Source organism: Tauraco erythrolophus, chromosome 26, assembly GCF_009769465.1.
Source record: "Tauraco erythrolophus isolate bTauEry1 chromosome 26, bTauEry1.pri, whole genome shotgun sequence".
NCBI classification, from domain to species: Eukaryota; Metazoa; Chordata; class Aves; order Musophagiformes; family Musophagidae; genus Tauraco; species Tauraco erythrolophus.
The window spans coordinates 1003536-1024094 of NC_141490.1; the positions used below are offsets into that span (position 1 = coordinate 1003536).

A 20559-nucleotide genomic window follows, 5' to 3' on the forward strand; every position below is an offset into this window, starting at 1 on the left:
GGTGGCGGCGGCGCGGCCTCCGCTCCGCCAGGGGGCGCCCGCGGGCGCGGCGGGGCGCGCCGCTCTGCGCCGCCGCGCGCGGCACCGGAAAGGGCGGGGCGGCGGGGGCGCGGGCCGAGCCGCTCCGCTCCGCTCCGGGCCGGGCCGTTCGGTTCCGTTCCGCGCCGCGCCCCGAGCCAGCCCCATGGCGCTGGAGCAGGCGCAGGCCGACGGCCCCGCCGCCGCCCCGGGCCCGCCGCGCCTCTGCGAGCCCGGCCCCGCCGCGCCGCCCGGCAGGTAGGTAGGCCCGGCGGGCCGGGGCCTGCGCCGGGACCGGGGCCGGGGCCAGCGTCGCGGCGGGCGGAGCGGAGCGGGTGACCCACCGGCCTGTTTGTTTCGCGCAGCCAGAGCGCCCTGTCCGCCCCGGAGAGCCCCGGCGAGGCCGCGCCGGCGGCCGGCGGAGAGACGGAGCCCGCGGCCGCCCCCGGCCAGGCCCCGGCGCTGCTGGCGGCGGCGGCGGCGCCCGGAGGCGAGGGGGAGCCCGGGCCCGGGGACGGGGCGGCCGAGGAGCCCGACCCGGAGGCGGCCCCCGCCAGGCCCTCGCAGAACATCGCGGTGCAGGTGAGCGGCCGCCCCGCGGGGCCGGGGGCGAGCGCTGCGGCTTGGGGGGACCCTGCTGCGGCGGGAGCGGGGCTGCGGGACGGGCCCCCGCGCCCCGGGGGATGGGTGTCGGGATCCGCGGTGTGCGGGATCAGGGATCCCCAGAGGGTGTTTGCGAACCGGGCTGAGGAATTGAACGGGTCGAGGCTGGGGGCAGAGCGCGGCGGTGCCTATTCCTCGTAGCTGCGGTCGTGTGCATGCCTTGTGCTTTGCGCAGCCTGCCAGGAACAGGAGGAAGGCTGGTTGGGAGCGACCAGCCTGCCAGGAACAGGAGGAAGGCTGGTTGGGAGCGACCAGCCTGCCAGGAACAGGAGGAAGGCTGCTTGGGAGCAACCAGTCTGAACCTGGGGCAGGTCACGCTGCCACCACCAGTGTTTCTGCAGGGCTGGTTGGTGATGTGGGTCGCTCGGTGGAGGCGCTGGGGTGGGGGTTCTGACAGCAGTCGTCTCCCCTGACAGACTGACTTCAAGACGGCCGACGTGGAGGCGAACACAGATCAGGATATCGAGAAGAACTTGGTGGGTATCAAAGCCTTGTGGTCAGGTCCCGGTCTGCTGCTCCCATGCTGCCATTCCCTGGGCAAAGGAGCTGGAGCGCTGTTGTTTGCACAGGGTGTTTTTTTCTCATTGAAATAGCAGCCTCGGAGCTCTTGAGCTGTCCTCTTCAGAAGAGGAGTTGCAGTGCCTCTCATCGTCTTTTCCAGTCTAGAGAGCCTGAGTTTTGAGAGTGGAACCCGTTTCTCTGTGGTTCCTCACAGTGGCACCTGCTGGGCTCTTGTACACCGCTGACCTTCCCTGGCCCTGTCCGTGCTCGTTTCGGGGTGAGGGAAGGGAAGGTTCTCCCTAAATCCCCGCTCTCCGCTGCAGGACAAAATGATGTCTGAGAGGGCTTTGCTGAAGGAGCGTTACCAGGAGGTGCTGGACAAGCAGAGGCAAGTGGAGAACCAGCTGCAGGTGCAGCTTAAGCAGCTCCAGCAGCGGCGGGAAGAGGAGATGAAGAACCACCAGGTATTCGGCGAAGCCCTTTTTCAGTTTAACCTTCCCGCTGCCGTTGCTGCTTACAGGGATAAGGTGGGCTGCTCTGGCCTCGTGCGGAGGGGCGCCGGGGGGCACACGCCGTGTGGCAGTTTCCCCCGGAGTACAGAACCATTTTACAGTGGCCACTGCCCGCATCGGGGTGCTGAGCAGGTCAGAGCTCGTTCCTAACACAGCGTCCTGCTCGCACGTCTGCTCTGGCTGGTGTCTGGCCATGTCTCTTCAGCAAGCACGGCGTTTTTTCCGAAGGGGAGCTGGTGTGAAGGGAGCAGAATTAGCTCCATGGGACTGTTCAGTTTTCGGTGGCCGTTGCTCGAGGAGCAGGAGGTTAAACCAGCGCTTCACAACTGGCCCTGTGGTAGCTCCCCTTAAGCCAGAAGGAGCCATCCCACGGGCCAGATTTAACGTGGAGCAGAACTCACTGCCCCTTAAAGTCCTTCTGAAGAGGCGGGAGAACCTGCGGTTCGGACTGTCTGTCTGTCTGTCTCCTGGGTTTCCTGGTAATAATCACTGTGGATCTTGTCTGGATCTACTGGGAAGAAAGATTTTGATGGCGCGTGTAATCTCATAATCTCTCTTCAATCAATCTAAAACAATAAATGATTTAAAACCAAAGCCATTACTTGGGAACTCTGCTCTCTAACTGCATGCTGCTTGTTCTACTCCAGGAGATCCTGAAAGCAATTCAGGATGTTACGATCAAGCGAGAAGAGACGAAGAAGAAGATGGAGAAAGAAAAGAAAGAATTCTTGCAGAAGGAGCAGGATCTGAAAGCAGAAATCGAGAAGCTCTGTGAGAAAGGCAGAAGGTACTAGTGTGGAAAAGAATGTCTTTGTTTTGGGGGGAGAAAAGATGTTGCTCGATCCCGGTGTGTACCTGGCTGGGTAAGAGGATCACCTCAAACGTTCTGGAAGCAGCGAGTGTTTTGGCACGGGCAGACCATGCGGTTTTGAACAGATCTGCTACAGACAGCAGCTGTTGTGTTTGGAAGAGGCCACAGGGAATTTTCGGAGGGCGGGATATCGCCTTGCCCATGAGGCGTGTGTGCGGGCAGCACGCAGCCGGGATAAGGTGCAGCCCAGCTCCGCCTGCCGCCCTCGTTCAGAACCCGGAGCCGGTCCGCAGGGGCGGGACTGCCGTGGGGTGCCGTGGGGTCTCGCTGGGCTTCCCGAGTTTCCTCCAGGTTTCCCGTTGTGGTGGACTGCTTGGCTGTGCCCCGCTCCGAAGGGTTCATGGAAGATGGGCCGCATGCTTGGCACGAGGAGTCGTGCCGGAGTGAGGGCAGGTCTGACGCGAGCGAGATGCCAGTTGTGTGTCAGGATCCAAAGGGTCCCCTGGGCGGTGAATTTGTGCTTCTGCGGAGCCCGTCTGCGTGCGCTAGAGGTCTGGGTTCTGATTCGCAGGGCTCGGCGACGCTTTTGGCTGAAGCTCCTTCAGTGACGGTTCCAAGCGCTCGCCCGTTTCCCCCGGAGCGAACACGTGTTGCTGGAGTGGCACAGCTCCCTGCAGCGGGTTCTGGTTCTGTGCCACCGCCCCTGTGCAGTGCCATGACACAGCAGAACGTTTGCTCTGGAGGACGTTGGCAGCTGCTTTCAAACCTTCATTGAACGGCGCAGCCTTTGGAGCTGCGGGCGCGCTGGGCGCGCGGCTGTGCCGACATCTTGCTGAAAGCCGGGACCCGCGGCGCTCACGGCTGGGCGGTGGCACCTTTGCACCGGGTGACTCCGTCTGTCCTCTTTCTCCTGTGCAGGTTGCTGAAGGAGCAGGAGGAGAAGGAAAACAAGATTGCTTCTCTGATTGCAGAGCAGTCTGATGAAAAGTAAGGCTCTACCTGTTGCTGCTGAAAGCTCTTTTCCTTCCAGTCCTTTTGCCTCGGAGCGAATCCGATGCTTCTGGGGGGTAGGCTAGAGACAGTGGTCCAACAGTGCTGCCCAGTTATGTGCTCTAAAAGTTTTATCTCCTCTTCCAGCAGGCTGGTGCCCCTGGTCTCGGGACTAAACCCCCTTTGATCCTTTTCACAAGCAGGCTCCTAGATACTTGTGACAAAGACCCCATAAGATTAGAGTTCATGCTGAGTGGATGGGCTCGGCTTGTAACTGCTACCCCTGACAGAATTTCAGCTTCCCAGGATTAGGCCATTCCTGTTTCCCTGCCTGTTCCCTGCAGCTGCCCAGCTACTCTCAACTCTGGCACGCTCGGGTATTTGAAAGCTGCGTGGAGGAGCTCCAGCTCCAGGCGTAGACGCTCACGTAACACAGGTGGAAAGGGCCAGCTTGAAACCTCCCCAGGATCAGAAAGGCTTAGTTATGTGTGCTGCCTCACGGCGTCTCCTGGTTCAGACCTGCACGCTCTTCCCTGGAGCTGGACTGGATTTTGCCGAGGGGAATTCCCCTCTCCTGGTTTCGCCCAGCGTGTTTGCACACTGGTTGTTTGCGTGCTCTGGAGCTGATGACTCCTGGGACAGTGACTGTGCAGCCCTGGGAGATGTGGCTGATGTCATGATCTGGAAGCTGTCGATCTTCCACAGTTCCACCCTATCGGAGCTGCCAGGATGGATCGGTTTTGTGGGAATTTGTCGGTTCTCCTGTTCCACACCATTCCAATGCCTAACTGGTTCTGTTTTCTGTCTGCAGGCAGCTATGGGAGATGGAGCTAGATAAGCTGAAGAACCAGCACAATGAAATCAACAGGAACATCCTTGAGGAGACAGAGCGGGCCTGGAAAGCAGAGGTTAGTAGGTGACTCCTCACCTGCAAAGCAGCTGTTGAAGAGAGTGGTCTTAAGATTCCAGGTTGTAATGAATGACTGTGGGAAATTAGGAATGGTTGAGGAGGAGGCTAAGTCCCGCTCTGTGTGGAACAAAAGGGGACAAACACGCACCAGTGCAGTGAACTTTAGTGGAGGCTGGTGCCCTTAGAAGGGTGCTTAGTGAAGAGATTGCAGTTGCAGTCTGGCAGCAAGAAGCAAGGGAGTACAAAACCTGCTCCTCCTGTGGGGCCTCTCTCTGCCAGATCCTCTCCCTGGAGAGCCGAAAGGAGCTGCTGGTGTTGAAGCTAGAAGAAGCAGAAAAAGAAGCAGAGCTGCACCTCACCTACCTCAAGTAAGTCCGTGTAGTCTCAGAAATGGCAGGGTAACTCAGGTGTCCCTGCGGGCCCACTGCATCCTCCTCCGCTTACACTGGAGGTTTGACTGAAGTACTTCAGGGTTTCCTGTGGCTTTGCCGTGAAAAGAGTGTGATTCAGGAATGCCACAAAACAAGGGTCCGTGGGCCTGTGCTTATTCCCTGTTACTGTCTGTCTGCTGACCGTGTGCCGTGCTCTGACCCAAGTGCTGTAGGCACGGCGTTGGCCGTGGCGTCCGTGGCTCCGTCCGCCAGATCAGTCCACGCTCTGACAGCACAACACACTCTCCTCTTGCGGAGTTCCTCGCCTGGGCGTGAGCCCTTCTTTCCACCCAGCCGGAGGAGGGGAGCCCTGGTGGGGGAAGGCAGGCGGGTGTAGGCTTCCCCTGGGCTGCTAGTGGGAGCACAGTTGCAGGAGGGAAAGTTTAGTTGTGCTTGCAGGTCTGCGCCACCCACGCTGGAGACGATGAGGCCAAAGCAGGAGTGGGAGATGAGGCTGAACAGGATACGAATGACCAAGGAAAGTGTCCGAGTAAGTCCCCAGCACAGTGTTGAGCAGCTCACACTGACAGGGCTTTGCCTGCTTGGTTCCAGCCCTCTTTTGGAGAGGACTGAAACGCAGGAGAAAGGCACGTGCCAAAAGCACGGCACAGCCGGTCTGCCGTCGTGAGCAGCTGCGGAGATCTTCTGCCTCTTCAAGCTCGGGCGTGGGGATAAGGCACGAGGCTGGGAAAGCGGTTCGCGGGGTTAATCGCAGAGACGGTCCTTCTGCTTCTCCCTCCGGGAGTTTCCTTCTTTCTCTCGACTCCTGTGGAGCTAAACTGTCCGCTTCTGGGCCTGCAACCGTTCTGGGGCTGGGAATGCCCTTCCCGGGCAGGGGGATCTGCCCGTTGTAGGCACGCAGTGCCCCGAACTTCCTCGGGCAGAGGCTTTGATAAATGTGTCCGTTTTCTTTCCTGTCGGCTAGGATCAGTTCAACGACCACATTCAGATGGTGAGAAATGGGACGAAGCTGAGCAGCCTGCCCCAGATCCCAACCCCGACACTGCCACCTCCGCCCTCAGAAGTGAGTGCCTCTCCAGGCTGACAGAGACAAGCTCTCACTGCTGGGAGGCTGCGGGGAGGCTCTGGGGATGGCCTGCATGTAACTGGCACCGCCTGCACTGAGTGGGACTGCATGGGATTGGGTTTCCCGGAGTCCTGTGCTTGTCCTCTCTCCGTCCGGGCTTACCTGGAGAGGAGGGGAAGGGTGTCTTTCCCTCGCTATGAGGAGTGTAGCTGCCAGTGCCTGCAGTTCAGCCCACTCCTGTCTGTCTGTCTGGGGAGGAAGGCTCTTGGCTCTGCTTTCTGGTGGGCTTATTCTAACCAGCTGTTTCTTCTCCCTCTGTTTTTTCTTTCTCAGACAGATTTCATGCTGACGGCATTCCAGCCTAGCCCATCCCTTACTCCCAGGCTCCCGTTCCCCATCGGTCCAGTTCCCGTTCCCATGGTCATGCCAAGTGCTGATCCTCGGGCGCTCTCCTTCCCTCTCCTGAACCCCGCGATCTCCAGGCCCAACCAGCCTTCCCCGCCACTGCCCGCTTCCCAGGGCAGAAACAGCCCCGTAGTGGCATCACTTATTAGCACGCACAGCCCTCACATGGCCCCCGCTGCCTCCATCCCTCCTCCGCCGGGCCTGGGAGGAGTTAACATCACTCCAGAGTTTCAAAGGCTGCAGCCAGCCGATAAGCTGGAAAAGCTGCTGGAGAAGTTGTTGACTCGGTTTCCACAGTGCAACAAGTGAGTGTCTCGTGTTGTCCTTCCTGGACCCTCGCTCCCGCTGGGCTTTCCCACCCTTGCCCGGCGTTCTGGGGAGAGAAGCTCGTTCAGCGTGCGATTCGCCTCGTTCGGAGGGGACGCCCTTGAGGGCACGCGCTCCTTCGCCGCGCCACGGCCTTCCCCGGGGCTGGAGTGGCCGGCTCGCCTGCAGCAGTGCTGCTGGGGGCCACTGGGCTCGCTGGCGGTGGCCGGCAGCTCTGAGAAGGCTGCTGTTCCCGCAGGGCCCAGCTCACCAACATTCTGCAGCAGATCAAGACTGCTCGGAGGACCATGGCGGGTCTGACCATGGAGGAGCTGAACCAGCTGGTGGCAGCCAAGCTGGCGGAGCAGCAGGAACGGGCAGCGGCCGGAGCCCAGGTGGGCGAGCGGCAGGGGCCTGCCAGGCTCCTCGCGGGGGCTGCCGGGAAGGGGATCCCACTTGGGTAGCAGGGAGAAGCCGCGCCTGCTCCCTGGTTCCCTGTGGACTGAGCCACACGGGGCCCGCTGCCGGGACCGCGCAGAGCTTGGGCTGCGCGTCAGGCGCGTGCCACGGGTCCCCTTTCTGCCCACTGCGGCGTAACTCGAGGGAGCAGTCCCCCAGAGGTGACGTGGGGGAACGTGACTGTCCTTTCCGTCGGGCGTTTCTGATGTGCCTCGTTTGCCTCGCTGCAGCCTCTCGGTCGCATCAGGGCCCCCATGTTCTCTGCTCCACTGCCTCAGATCAGCACGCCCATGTTCCTGCCGCCGGCCCAGGTGGCTTACCCCGGAACAGCGTCACACGTAAGGCTTTCTGGCTTTCCTACGGTACTTTCCCATCCCCAGGGAAAGTGGAGGGGGAAGCCCTTCTGTGAGGTGGTCAAAAGGATGAGACAGTGAAGCTGGGACCTCTCTCCTTGTGCAGCTGTTTGGGCTGGCGAGGTAGAAGGGAAGGATTAGGGGCATGGATCCTTTGTGCTTCACGTTGGGGAAGAGGGGAACGGCCGCCAGAGAGGGATCAGGGGCTCTAACATCGTGTGATGGCTGCGGGCAGAGGGAGGATTGGGCAAACCATGGCCCCCAGCTGCGCCTGGTGGGATGAGTAGCTGGAAGGTGGAATATGTGATCTGAGCTGTCTGACTTCTGTGCCTGTCTCCTTTCTGTTCCCTCGCTGCTCGTCCCAGACCCCGGCTGCCTGTAAGCTGTGTCTGATGTGCCAGAAGCTGGTGCAGCCTGGTGACCTTCACCCCATGGCCTGCTCGCACGTGCTGCACAAGGAGGTGAGTGTCCTTCCCTGCTGGGTGCCGCCCTGAGGCGCCTCGTCATGGTTCCTAGTGCCGATTCCCTTCCAGGGGCCCTGGGCATGTGTAGCGAGTCCCTGTTGTACTGAGATCTTGGCAAGAGAAGGGTATGATCAATACCCAACTTCTCTGCATCTTGTCGTGCCCCCTTTCCTTACTGGGCCACTCCGAGCGGCCGTTTGGTAGAGACTTTAGGAATGAGCTGTCCTTGTTCCAGCCTCTGAGCCTGTGCTTGTTGCTAGGAGGGTTAGATCCTGGCCTTTGGCCTTCCTGGAGCAGGACAGTCTTGGTGGATCTATAGGATACAGGGTGAGGGAGAGCTGCCACGGGAGCTCTTGGGAAGAGGAGGCTTCCTCATCCCACGGTGCTGGCAGTGGTTCACCTGCATAGGCAAACCCCTCGTCCCAATGGCTCTGGGGCCTCCAGCAGCTGCAGAGGAAATGGCAAGCCATGTACTGAGGAGGGCCTGATGATCCCGCTAGGCATGGCAACCCTTTGATGGAGGCTGTCTCTCAGGAGCAAAAGAGACCATCCCTTAAAACGAGTGCCCTTGCTGGCACTGTTCTGGAAAAGCGGCGCCACGCTCTGTTCGCAGCGCCGCGGAGCTGTGCCAGCGGCTCCTGACTAATTCTGTCTCTTCCAGTGCATCAAGTTCTGGGCACAGACCAACACAAATGACACTTGCCCCTTTTGCCCAAGCCTCAAATGACGCTACTCGAGCAGCGTGGTCCCACAGGAGGAGTTGCTGTGAATAGACAGGATCCGTTCTAAGATTTCTACAGTTCTATATTTATACGACCATGTATACACATGTACATTTTTATTATATAGGGAATGTGTGTATAGACAGTCTGTATACATACAAATTCATAAATAAAGTGTGTATATTATGCAGTGATTTGGTGCTGCTCCTGATTGTCAGCTGGAGCCTTGCTGGCGTCCTTTCCAGTGAGCGTTAAAGCTGCTTGCTGGGACGCTGGTGGCTGCTCTGCCCACCTCTGCCCACGTCGCTTCCCGCAGCCCCTCTCCGGGCTGGAGCTCCCAGCAGCTCCACGCATGTCGCAGACCGCTCCCCGTGGCGGGAGGCCTCACCACCCCACGCCCCTGTCTCCCAGTGCTTCCCGCCTTGGCAATGAACTGGTGACAGACGCGGAGTTTTTTTGTGGCCTTTTTTTAATGTAATAATAATTTACTGTGTTAACATTCATTGTTTTTACACAGACAGTAGGTTACAGAGTACTGGAGTCCCCAGCGACAGCCTGCGGCCCCCGTCCCCTCCCGCGGGGCAGGGTTCGCACTCGCCTTCCCCCGGTGTTCCCTGCTCTAGCTCCGGGCCCTGGGGAGCGAGCGGATTCGGCTGCGCTGCAGCTCGGGATAACCAACCTGTTGCAGTTCCTAGTTTCCCCTCTCCTGCACTTCCTCCTAAAGCACGGGCTGATGCACCTACCCTTTCCCCATGGATTTCGGTGGGATTACGAGGTGCTCAGCACTGCTTCCACTCTTGCACTGACTCTGTGGGATTCCTTTCCCCCTCGTTAGCGGTCTGTGGCACAAACTGGGCACTGCTAGAGGTGCCTACGCCTCGGGGCTGGTCAGCGCAAGCGCTGCTGGGGTGCAGCACGCCCCGGTTTGGCCACAGCCCCAATCTCTCTACGCGCACGCACACGCTTGCCAGCGTGTTTTAAGGCAGTGGTCCACAGCAGAGCCGGGGTGGGGGGTCCTGGGCAGGCACGAGGGTGCGGAGGTCTGTGCGCGCTCCGCCATCGCCTGCCGTCACCCTCCTGCCAGCGCGGAACGGCGGGGTGCCTGCGGTGCGGAGCGAGGCCTGGGAACGGGACGCTACTTGGAAGTGGGATGGCCGAGGGGAGCGTGGAGCGGGCTGCTGTGGCGGTGCCCGGTGCAAGGGCTGCCCTGCCTCTCCCACACTGCACCGCGTGGTTCTTCCTCCTGCCTCGCTGCTCTTTCAAAGAAAGGCTGAACTGCAGGACTGAGCTAACCAGCTTTCTGCTCGGTGGTGGCTGCAGACCTGCAGTGCTCTGGTCCCGGGGCCCTGGCCCAGCTGAGCTGGTGGCTCGTGTGCGCGGCTCCGCTGGCAGCTGCCAGCTCGGCCCTGGCACTGCTGGTAGCCTCAGCTTCTGCTCGTGGAGTAACGTTCCCTTTGAGTTAGGAAAGCTCAGGGTTTAAAATGGCCTTTTCCTGGCCGGGTTGGGGGCAGAGGAACAAGGGAGCGCAGTGTGATCGACTGCTGGCGGGCTCGAGGGCATGTGCCCAGGACAGGCGATGGTGAGCGGCCCTGCTCCCCGGGCAGGGAGGAGGGGAGGGCTGTCTGTACGTACCAGAATGTTCTCCCTTTGCTGTAACGGGCACCAGGAGGACAGAAGTGCCTCCTGCGCTCAGTGTCCTTTGGGCTTGCGAACTGCTGCCCTGCGTGCTCCAGCCTTACCTTCCTCCTGCATCCCTCTGCCACTGTGCCACCTCCTCTGAAACCACCTGGGACCACCTCTGACCTGCCAAGTGCTGCCGCCCCAGCGCGCCGCTGCGGAGCAAGCCCTGGCCTGGCGCTGTGGCCAAGGCCCTAGGACTGAGCAGAGAGCTAAAAATATTTAAAAAACCCAAAACGAAACGGGACCAAACCCCTAATGTCGGGTTTGGGACAGTGGCTTTCAGCGCTGGAATTAAAAATATAGCTATATGCATCTATTGTACAGGTGAGAAGCGACTGTTATTTGTACACCCGTGCGGGGCACGGGACCTGCTATATACACGCTCTGATCTGCACAGCTGCACTACCAGTGACTTGCGTTATAAAAAAAAAAACAACGAAATAAATACAACCATGTGTTTAAAAAATAATAAATGCTGCAGGCCCCGCAGCCGCCGCCTGTCCCCCGGGGTGTCTGACGCCTCGGGAGCAGGAGCCAGGGCCCGGCCGGGAGCAGGACATGAGGACGCGTGGAGCGAGCGGAGAGGCGCCGCGGTGCCCCGTGCCGTGGGACTCGCCGGCGGTGAGGTGGGGCAGGGGCTGCGGGCAGGGGCGGCTGAGCCTGGCACTGGCCCCTTATGGCTTTCAAACGGTCGGGTGGGCTGGGGGTCGGCCGGCGGCGCCATCGGGCACTTCGCTCCCTCCTGGCACGCGGTTTCCACATGTAGCAGGCTGCACGGTGCTCGTGGGGCACGCCGCTCCCTTCCCTCCCCGCGCAGCCCGCGGGGCGACCGCCCGCGTCCCCGAGCCGGGGGCCGCTTTCCCTGGGGCGGGGGGCAGCAGCCACCGCCGACGCTGGAACGGAGGGGATGGGAGGCAGTTTCCCATCCCCAGAGGGGCTGTGGCGAGCGGAAGCAGAGCGGGGAGAGGATGGAGGCTGCTCCTGCCTGTCCCGGGAGGCAGCTGGGAGGGCAGGGTGGATGCAGGGAGCTGGGGGACAGTTTGGGAGGGCAGAGGAACGCCACGGTAAACGCTAAAGCAAGCAGCATACGACGGAGCAGGGGGCTGGGAGGGAAACCCCTGCCTCTGGCCGCTCCGTGGCCCTGCGTGGTGGTCTCCTAAAAGCCCGGGAGGCTCTGGAGGCGCAAAGTCCGGAGCCCGGCGCAGGGAGCGTGCGGCGAAGGCATGGCTGCAATGTGCAGGCGCAGCCCTGACGCGGAGAGCCAGGGCTGGCGGTGTCCCAGGGAGCGGGCGCAGAAGGGCAGCTGAGCAGGGGTGCAAGGAGACGGGACGGGCAGGGGGCAGGAGAGCCAGGGACAGCCTGGCACAGCCGCTGCCGGAGCAGTGATGCGACCCCAGCCCCCGGGACGGAGCTGCCATGCTTTCGCCCCCTCCCCAGCCGCTGTGTTCTTTCCGCAGCTCCCAGCCAAAGGCAGCCCGGGCCGGCGGCTCCCGTGGCTGCTCCCGGCAGGCACCGTGTCCCCCAGCGCCATGAGCACCCGGGCTGCAGGTCCAAGCCCCCCATGCTGCAGCCCCCAGAGAAGGGCCGTAGCTCCCCCTGCCTCGCTGCCTCACCTGCGGCCCCGGGGCTGCCCCCGCTCCGCTGTCACTTCAGCAAGGATATGTCATCGGCGAAGTCGTCGTGGTCCCGCCGCAGGCAGCGGAAGCAGCGCCACTGGAACACCATGAGGCAGAGGGGCAGCATGAAGAGGGCGCAGATGGCCGCCATGACGTAGGCGATGGTCATCAGGGTGGACTCGTCCGTCTGCGGGATGTTGTAGCCACAGTCCTCCATGTTGGAGTGCAGGTAGGGCCCCTCCACTGCGGCCGTCCGGAACTCGTCGTGCACTGTGGGTGGGAGAAGGCAGAGCTCCGGGCACCGCTGCGCACCCGCGGCCCCTCGCCCTGCGCCCGGCGCAGCCCTCACCGTGGCAGGCACTGACGGCAAAGCCAATGCGCTTGCGAGCACGGTCGAAGACCACGTAGAAGCCCTCCATGATAACGGCGCCCATGACGGTGCCCGTGGAGGACTGGGAGACGGCGAACTTGTAGCAGTCGTCCTGAGAGGTGGCCACGTCCTCCACGGGGCGCAGGTATTGCTGCGGGGAGAGGGGTGCCGTCAGGGAAGGAGCTGAGGCAGAGCTGCTGGGGGCAGCCAGCTGTGCCCACCTGGCACGGCCCTGCCATGGGACAGCTCCAGCCCGCTCCCAGCTCGGCACCGGGCAGGGTCTGGCCCAGTGCACGCTCACCTGGGGCAGGATGGTGATCCGGAAGGACTGGTTGGTGGCCTCCCCCATCAGGTAGAGGGACAGGACTGGGAAGATGTGCCAGGGAGTGGTGCCGACCTGCCAGCAAACCAGCTGCTCCCCCAGCCAGAAGCCGTCCGGGAACTTCTCCGTCTGCCAGAGAGAAAGGGAGGTGAGGGGAGCTGCATCGGGCAGGTGGCAGAGGTGCTCAGGCTGGTGACAGGCAGGGGTGCTGCCCGCAGTCCCGCGCCAGCCCTGGTGACGTGCCCACGGGACAGGGTCGGGGTTCACTGACCGAAGAAGCTGTTTTGATGGATTTCACCGCAGCCTCAAACACCTTCTTCGGCAGCCTGAGGTTGGTGGTCCCGCTGTCCACGATGCTCTTGTCATAGTTGTACTGGGGGCGGAAAAGGAGGAGTGACCCGGGCACAAGACCCCAGCCCCACTCCCCCCGACGGAAGGCGGTGGCGACAAAGCAGCTGCCCCCGCTGCCCCCTCACCTCCTTGCAGTCCATGTTCAGGTCCTGCCCGTTGACCTCCAGCTTGACGATGATGACCTCGTAGTACCACTCCTTCCGGATGGGCGTGTACCAGATGTCACCCACGTACAGCGAGCGGTCGATGCCACCGATGATCTGCAGCGGAGATGGAAAGGTGCTGCCACCATGCGCTGCCGACTCCGGCGGGGCGGATGCCACGCAGGCAGCCCCCCGGCCTCCCACTGCCCGCAGAGCACTCACCATGCTGCCCCCCACCGAGGCCACGGCCTCCGTCTCGTTTGGTGAGAAGCCAGCTCCGCAAAGCTGGAGGGAGAAGATGTTGGGCACCCGGGTCTGCTTCACCAGGGAGTCAAAGAAGGGCTCCAGGCTGTCATCAGGCTGGCGGGAGAAAGCAGAGGTGGGACAGGGAGGTGTCAGTGCCATCCCTTCTCCAGGGGCTCCCCGTACCCAGAGGAGCTCCCCTCGCCAGGACCGCTGTGCCCCCAGGGATCCTGGTTCTGCCTCAGGGATCCTGGCTCCGCGTGCTGTGGAGCAGGGCTCAAGGTCACCAGTGGCAAGCTGGGCCCCAGGAGTCCAAGTGGAGCCAAGGAAAGATGCGATCGAATCCTGCTGGGACAGGGTGCCCACCTCTGCTGGCAGAGCTGGGCCCCGGCCATCTGTCAGCCAGGACTCACCCGGGCGATCTCGGCGTACGCCAGCCCCAGGATCCCTTCCCAGTTGGAGCCGTTGATGAAGAATTTGTCCGACTCCGTGATGGCAGCGATGTTGGCTCTGACGGTGACATTGGGGCCGTGGGGGATGGTGACAAGGTCGGTGCCCAGCTCCCCTTCCCACTTGCCCTGGGTGTAGGGCACATACACGCCCTTCCGCAGGTCACGGTAGGTGCTGGACCTGCAACAGCATTAAAGAGTGAGACGGGTGTGGAGAAGGAGGGGGTGCCCGCGCGTCGGGTGACGGTGGGAGCAGGCACGTGCCCGTCCCGCAGACTGGCATGGCTGGGCGAGGACAGCCCGTTTCTCCACACGTGCTGGGGACAAGCCCAGCTGCTGTTCGCTGTGCGTTACAATGGCCAGTGGCCCAGCCACCATCTTAAAAGCTGTGGGAGAGCGGACCAGTGCCGAGGGGTCCCTCCTTCTCTGGCGGCAGAAGGGGCCATGCGGACCCAGCCGGCCTGGAGGCTGGCGGTCCCTGGCAGGATCTGGCCGGACCCCCAGCAAGAAGGGGCGGCGTGCCTCCGCGGGGCCGGGGCTGCGTCACGGGCACGAGGAGCGGTGGCTGTGTTCTCTGCGTGCCCCAGTGTACTCACAGCTGCCGCTGGTAGTATCTCCGGAGGAAGGGGTGAGGCGCAGCTCCCACGGCGAAGTTACTGCTCCCTGTGTCCACCAGGATATTCAGCTGGAGAAGGAAGAGAGACAGCGAGACTCGTGACTGCAGCGAGACCCCGCCGCACCGCCCGCCCAGCTCTGCCTGGCACCGCAGGCAAGTGACGCTTTTCCTGTGCCCACACCTGGCGCGTGGTGGCCACTGTGTCGTGCGCTTCCTGGGGAGCCATGGCTCTGGGTCCCTGCCTGGCTCTGCCCTCCCGACCAAGGCCAGGGCTCACCGATGCCCAGTAGCAGAGGCTGGAGTCTCTGCCAGCCCCACAGCTGGCAGGGGGCAGCTGCGGGTGGGTTCGGGCTCCCAGCACCTTGGGAGCTGGCAGGGCTCAGCCCACCCTGTGGGGGCATGAAGGGCCCAGTGCCCTGGCAGCAGCAGAGGGACACGCAGAGGCAGGGCAGGGAGGCTGCCAGGGTGCCTGTTGTGTCCGGGGTGCCCAGGAGGCAGGAGGGATGCCGTACAGCGATGCAGAACCCCGCGCTGAGCAGGGGCCCCCTTTTGCCGTGCCCGGGGACAGCTCGGAGACGCCGTGGTGGAGCGGGAGTCAGTGACGTCAGGGCGTTGCACGAAGCGGAGTGGGAGCTCCCCTCTGCGCTGTGCCCAGTGCCTGACTCTGCAGGCAGGGCTTGGCAAGCACCTGGCAGGGCGGCGTGGGGCCAGGGAGAGCAGCAGCAAGATGGGGTGCCCGGGCTCCCCTTGCAAGGAAACCTAAAGCACTCGCAAATCCGGCCGGAAGGAGCGACGGTACGCAGCCGTCATGCGTTGCTGGGTCCGCTAATCGGCCATCCATATGCCGAGCTCTGCTCCTGCTTCGTTCCTGCCTGTGCCATGGATTACCGGCTCCCAGGCGGGGTTTGGCAAACCTCCCGGCAGCGGGCTAGCCGGATCCTGCCCCCATCTGAACCGTGCCCGCGGCCCCTCCGCCCCACTGGGCTGGGAGCGGGGCTGCACGAGGCTCCCAGCCGTGCCGGGCAGCAGAGCTGCGGGGTGAGGTCTGACCCCCAGCCCCGGGGGGGTCCAGCAGGGTGCCAGGGCTTCGGCCCTCAATCTGCAGTCCGAGGGGAGAGGCAGGAGGCTAATGCGCTTGTGCTAATCGCCAAAGCACCGGCTACAGCTGCCGGCGCTTTCTCCACGGCCCGCTGAGAGCGGCCCCAGCCCCACCGTCCTGCCCACGGCCCCGCGCTGCGCTGGGGGGCAGGTCTCCTCCCACCCCAGGCTGGCTTCTTGCCTAGGGGAACATTTCAGGCCATGGGTGAAGATCAGAGTGGCACATTTGCCTCTCCAATATCCCTCTCAGACGAGTGTCAAGAGCTGCCAGGCCAGCTCAGCGCCTGCCGCGCCACCCAACCTTCTCCTGGCAACCCGGCACCTGTGGCTGCTGCCGCTGCGCCCAGCTGATCCCAGGGCGGTTCTGTTTGATGGGGCACTGGGGGCCATCTGCTCCACGCAGCTCCTCTTCGCTGCGCCCCAGGTGCCCAGGGGAGATGGGTTTCCCTGGAGAAAGCCCTGCTGAGCTGACGCTGCAGGCGGCAGAGAGGGTTGTTGCTCTCTCCCAGCTGGGAGCAGCCGCGGTGCCAGGGAGACGAGGCGCCACGCCGCTACCCGGGCCCTGCACCAGCACCGAAGTGCCAGCCCCTCCAGCACCCTCAGCACAAGCAGTGGCTCCGCGCGGCACACGCCGTAGCGCTGCGTTCCGCTCCCGGGGCGGTGAGCCTCGACCTGCTCACGGACGCACCGAGCCGTCACCATCCATCCCAAAGCACCGGCTCCCGACACGCGGCTCCCGCCCTCTTCCCCGTGTCTTTATGATGCAGCCGGTCCTGGGGAGCCTGGCACGAGCGTGCAGCGTAACTGGCGTGCGGAGGGACGTTGAGCGTGAGAGCAATTACCTGCTGACAGCGACTTCGCAGGGCAGCACAGCTCGGAACCAAAACTGAAGTGCAACGGGATAAAGAAACTTCCTCGCCAGCACCAGGAAGGTGAAAAAAAAAAAGCGAGGAGGGAGATGGGCCAGTGAGAGAGAGCGGGGTGCCCGGGCCACACGTGTGCCGCCTTCGAGGAGGTGTATCTTCGTGCCCACAGATAAACACGCTCCCGCTCCCCGACGTCCTGCAGAAGCACAGCCATACCCTTTCATGGGAATCTTTTAATTCCATTACAACGCCTGCAGGGATTTTGCTCCAGCACACGCACACGCGCGCACGCACCACGTTCGCGTTTGGAAGGAGCCCAAGGCTGGAAGCTGCTGCCCAAACGGGCTGACTGGCTCAGAAACGCACCAGTGCCTGGAAACAGGTGGTTTGCACGGAAATCAGCTGGCAGCCGTGACACGTGGCAGGTCCCAGGCAAAAGATGATGAAATCACATTTAAAACTAGATTTTCGAAATAATCTCCTCCCTTTTTCCCTGAACAGCAGAGGACAAACCCCAGGCACGCCGGGACAACACGAAACCGCCGCAAGGGACCCGACTCCTGGGGGGTGGGGGGGTATTATTCCCCGATCCGCGGTGCACGTCTCGCCTGCGCCGCTCTCTCCCACCACGTGCGCGGAGCCGCGCCGGGCACCCCGGACGGAGCCAGCTCGCGGGAAAAGGCAGCCTTTGTTTCAGAGCCTGCGTGGGCGCCGGCTGTGCCGGCAGCACCAGCCGATGCAGTGGAGCCCGGCCCCGTGCTGGAAGGAACGCGGACCCACGAGCACCAAGCTGCCTCCCTCGACCCCGCGGGCCAGACTCGCCACCGACGGCAGTAGGTCTGAGCGAACTGGTGCAAAAGAATTTGGCAGCAGGAACCCCTACAACCTCACCCATAAAATGGAGGAGGAGCTGGTCCACCCTGGGCTCTGCGGCCAGCTCCTGTCCCTCAGCACCCATCCCGTCCCCAGTGCACGGGCAGATGGTGCCAGGCGGGCGTGCCGGGCAGCGTGGCTCCCAGGACACGAGGGACACTGACACAAAGATGGAGCAGGAGCAGAGCCCGGTGCTGCGCCAGCTCGTGCCCTGCCTGCCCCGCGGGCTCCCTTTCCAGCAAGGCGGCTCCAGCTTCTGCACGCTGCCTCCCCACCCTGCGCCCCGACTCCTGTATAGCGACAACGTGCACGAGAGCTCCGAGAAAAGCAAGCTCTGGAAAACTTGCCCAGGTCAGGAGCGGCACGTGGAGCCACGCGCGCAGCAGCCGTGCCCAGCACCGTGCTGGGAGGGACGTGCCAAGCCCAGCTTGGCCCCGTGCTTCCTTCGTGGCTGCGACGCCTGCTCCCGGCGGGCACGCGGCCGCATGGCGCTCCGGCAGATGGGCACGCTGCGCTCCCACCGCCCTCGCGCCCCGCCAGCTCCTGCATGCTGGCATCCTTCGGGCTCGGGAGGGACGGACGCAGCCTGGCACGCACACAGCACCCACCCGCCGCACCCCAGCGCGCCCGGGCCGCCCGCCTGAGGCTGGAGTCACTGCCGGTGGGCGCCGGCAGCCACCCGCCGTCGAAAGCGACGGGAAAAGCATCCCCCGATCGTCCCGAGGGCGACGGGGCACGGGAGCGCTCCCCGCGCTGCGCAGGGCGACGCGGCGGCGGGCTCGGCCGTGGCGGCGGCCGCGGAGGGAGCGCCGGTGCCGTTAAAGGGCGGGCGGCGGGAGCCCCCGCCCCGTCTCCCCGCCGCACCCCGACCCCCCGCGGACCCAGGGCGCAGCCGCGGAGGGGCCGGAGCGGGACCCGCAGCCCCCTCCTCCCCCGGCTCCGGGCCAAGGCCGGGGATGGAGCGCAGCCCGCGGGGCGGCCCCGCGGCCCCTTACCTTCTGCGGGGGGCTGCCCACCGTCATCTCCACGTAGTAGCCCTGCCCGGACTTGCCCCGCAGGTTGTCGATCATCTCCACGAAGCTGCCGCCCCGCTCGGCCTCCTCCGGCGCCCGGCGCGCCCGGGGGCCCGGCGGCAGGGCCGCGCCGCCCCGCAGCGGCAGCCGGATGCGCGGCGGGGCCGGGAGGGCGCGCAGGGCGGCCGCCCACAGCCACAGCAGCAGCCAGGGCCAGGCGGGAGCCATCGCCGCAGCCCTGCCCGCGCCCTCCGCGGCACCGGCGGCTCCCCGCCCCGGAAAGCCCTCCTTCCCGCGGGCGGGCGGGCGGCGGACGGCGCCTAGCGGGCCCGCAGCGCCCCGCGCCTCGGCCGGGCGGCCGCGCCGGGGCGGGCAGGCGGCGCGGCGGGGCCGAGCGGGGCGGCGGGCATGGCGGCGCGGCACTCCCCGCCCCGGAATTCCGCCCGCGCCCGCCGCGCCGCCAGCCCGCCCCCCGCCCGCCGGCGGAAGCGCTCGCGGCGCGGCCCGGTGCGGACCCTTCCCCCCGGCACGGCTGTGGCCCGGCCCGGGGCGGGAGCAGGGGCGAGGCCGGGGCGCCGCGCCGGGCCGGGCCGGGCCGGGCCGCGGGGCAGCCCACGCGTCGCCATGGCAACGCGCGGCGGGACCCGCCCCGCTCGGACTACAGCCCCCGGCAGGCGCCGCCGCGCCGCGCCGTCACACGGCCCCGCCCTCCCGCCGGCCAATCCGGCGCCGGAAACCCCCCCCCCGCAGCCCAATGGCATTTAGGCGGGGGCGGGCTGGTCCGCGGCCGGAAGCGGCGGCGGCGCGTGCGGCTCCAGGCAACCCGCGGCGTCCGTCCGTCCGTGGGAGCGGCGGCTCCGCCGTGCGCCCCGCTCGGGCCCCGTGAGCGCCTCCGGTGAGCGGGGTGAGGGCCGGGGGGAGCGTGCGGGGCTGGCGGGAGGCGGCTGCTCCCGCCCGGGGCAGGGGGGCCGTAGGGAGCCGCCCCATCCCATCCCGCTGTCCCGGAGCCCTCCGCGCCGGCGGGAGCTGCCGCACCGAGCCGGGAGCGGGGCAGGGCTCTGCTGGCTCCCGCCTCCGCGCCCGGCTGTTGTAGTTGGGTGCGTCTGGGAGGGGGGGTGAGTCCGGTGGCGGTGCTTCGGTTTGGTGTGTCCTGGGAATATTCCTGCCTGGAGAGAGCCGGGATTAACCGCCGCTCCTGGGGCGGCTTTGCACAGGAGTTACGGGTGCGGAGTGGGCTGGGGGCGGCGGCAGGGCAGAGAGCAGCGGGGGCTCAAGCACGGGCGGCTGCGCGGTGGTCCCGCTCCAGGCGGCCGTTGCGAGCGTGTTAACGCTGCGCGTCCCGTCCCTCCGGCTGCTGGGGCACCGGGCGGCCCTGCGTCCCGTGGGGACAGCACGCGCTTCGTGCGTGTGTTTCGGGGCTTTAGGGCAGAAGCTAGCCCGACCTCCTCCATGTGTGCTTCAGCAGCAGGACGGGGAGGGACAGCCCTGCCCGCGCTCCTGCTGTGGGCTCACGGTCCCCCCCGGGTGGTGCTGGCACCGGGAGCCCGCTCAGCCCCCTGCCCTGGCTGTGGGAGGCTAGTGCTGGCCAAGCGTGGCTGTGTAGAGCCACAGCTGAGGGTGTTTGGGGTCGGGAAATGAACTTGCAGCTGCCTAAACCTGCGGTGAAGGGGTTGTAACAGCCCAGCTGTAGCAGGACTGAATCGCTGCCTACAGTCTTGGAGTTAAATAGCAAAGCAGTCCTCCAGGGGTGGGGCGCGATAAATTAGGATCCTTTCGTAGCTTCTGAACCGTCCTCTGGGAAGGCAGGAGAGGCCAAGGCAAGCAGGGCATGGAGAGAAGGGCGGTGCTGGCTCAGCCCAGGGACTGCTCTCAAAGCCGTGCTGTGCTCTGGGAAAACTGTTTTCTCTTTTTTCCCGTTCTTGTGTCAGCTTCTTTCTTGCCTGTTTAAAAAGTCCCCGAAGCAAGTGCTCATCTCCTCTGTAGAAGCCTGAAAGCCTGGGGAGTCTGGTTATACCTTTTGTGGCACTTCAGCTCTGCTCTCTGTGTCCCCAGCCGCTGTGAAGTGTGCGTGGAAAGCCTTTGGTTCGGCTTTGCTGCGTGCAGCGGAAGAGCTCTGAGCAGAGAGCTGTACCCTGTCGTGTGCCTTGCTTCCTTCCTTTGGGGTGGATTGGGTCGTGGGTGGTGTGATGGGGGCAGCTTCCTCCCCCTGGAGCGCAGGGTGGGTGTCAGACAGTGCAGAGCCCCTGGCTGTGCCCTGCATGGCGTGTCCGGGCACTGCCCAGTCAGCAGGTGGGATCTGTCTCCTTGTCACCAAATGAATAAACCATAAAGCAGAACTAAGTGCCAA

At 64.3% G+C, this 20559-nt stretch overlaps 2 protein-coding genes across 3 annotated transcripts; one reads left to right on the forward strand and one right to left on the reverse strand.

Annotated features, from left to right (window-relative positions):
• Positions 1-184: 184 nt before the first annotated feature.
• Positions 185-8737, forward strand: RNF214 (ring finger protein 214). 2 transcript variants are annotated; one of them, XM_086626883.1, is made up of 15 exons: positions 185-276; positions 384-600; positions 1098-1157; positions 1506-1646; positions 2342-2481; positions 3424-3492; positions 4307-4403; positions 4685-4773; positions 5224-5326; positions 5762-5860; positions 6197-6573; positions 6834-6969; positions 7264-7371; positions 7752-7847; positions 8512-8737. In XM_086626883.1, exons 1-15 carry the CDS (start codon positions 185-187, stop codon positions 8575-8577), a joined length of 1890 nt encoding a protein of 629 aa, XP_086483009.1. In that variant the 3' UTR covers positions 8578-8737. The 2 variants fall into 2 exon arrangements, with proteins under 2 accessions (XP_086483009.1, XP_086483010.1); XM_086626884.1 differs by having other exon boundaries at positions 390-600.
• Positions 8738-11890: 3153 nt separating this feature from the next.
• Positions 11891-18440, reverse strand: BACE1 (beta-secretase 1). The gene is made up of 9 exons (XM_086626855.1): positions 18195-18440; positions 14343-14431; positions 13711-13927; positions 13277-13414; positions 13037-13171; positions 12832-12933; positions 12540-12689; positions 12218-12389; positions 11891-12138 (listed from the first exon to the last, which is right to left on the reverse strand). The coding sequence occupies exons 1-9, from the start codon at positions 18438-18440 to the stop codon at positions 11897-11899; spliced, it is 1491 nt and encodes a 496-aa protein (XP_086482981.1). The 3' UTR covers positions 11891-11896.
• Between the last annotated feature and the right edge of the window lie 2119 nt (positions 18441-20559).

Bases quoted from the DNA above. Each gene is read 5' to 3' on its own strand.
- RNF214 (XM_086626883.1), top strand. From the start codon at position 185: ATGGCGCTGGAGCAGGCGCAGGCCGACGGCCCCGCCGCCGCCCCGGGC. The intron at 1,647-2,341 runs GTATTCGGCGAA...GTTCTACTCCAG, and splicing joins AGGAGATGAAGAACCACCAG to GAGATCCTGAAAGCAATTCA. The intron at 7,848-8,511 runs GTGAGTGTCCTT...TGTCTCTTCCAG, and splicing joins CGCACGTGCTGCACAAGGAG to TGCATCAAGTTCTGGGCACA.
- BACE1 (XM_086626855.1), bottom strand. From the start codon at position 18,440: ATGGCTCCCGCCTGGCCCTGGCTGCTGCTGTGGCTGTGGGCGGCCGCC. The intron at 14,432-18,194 runs GTAAGGGGCCGC...TTCCTTCTCCAG, and splicing joins TGGGCAGCCCCCCGCAGAAG to CTGAATATCCTGGTGGACAC. The intron at 13,928-14,342 runs GTGAGTACACTG...ATGCTGTTGCAG, and splicing joins AGATACTACCAGCGGCAGCT to GTCCAGCACCTACCGTGACC.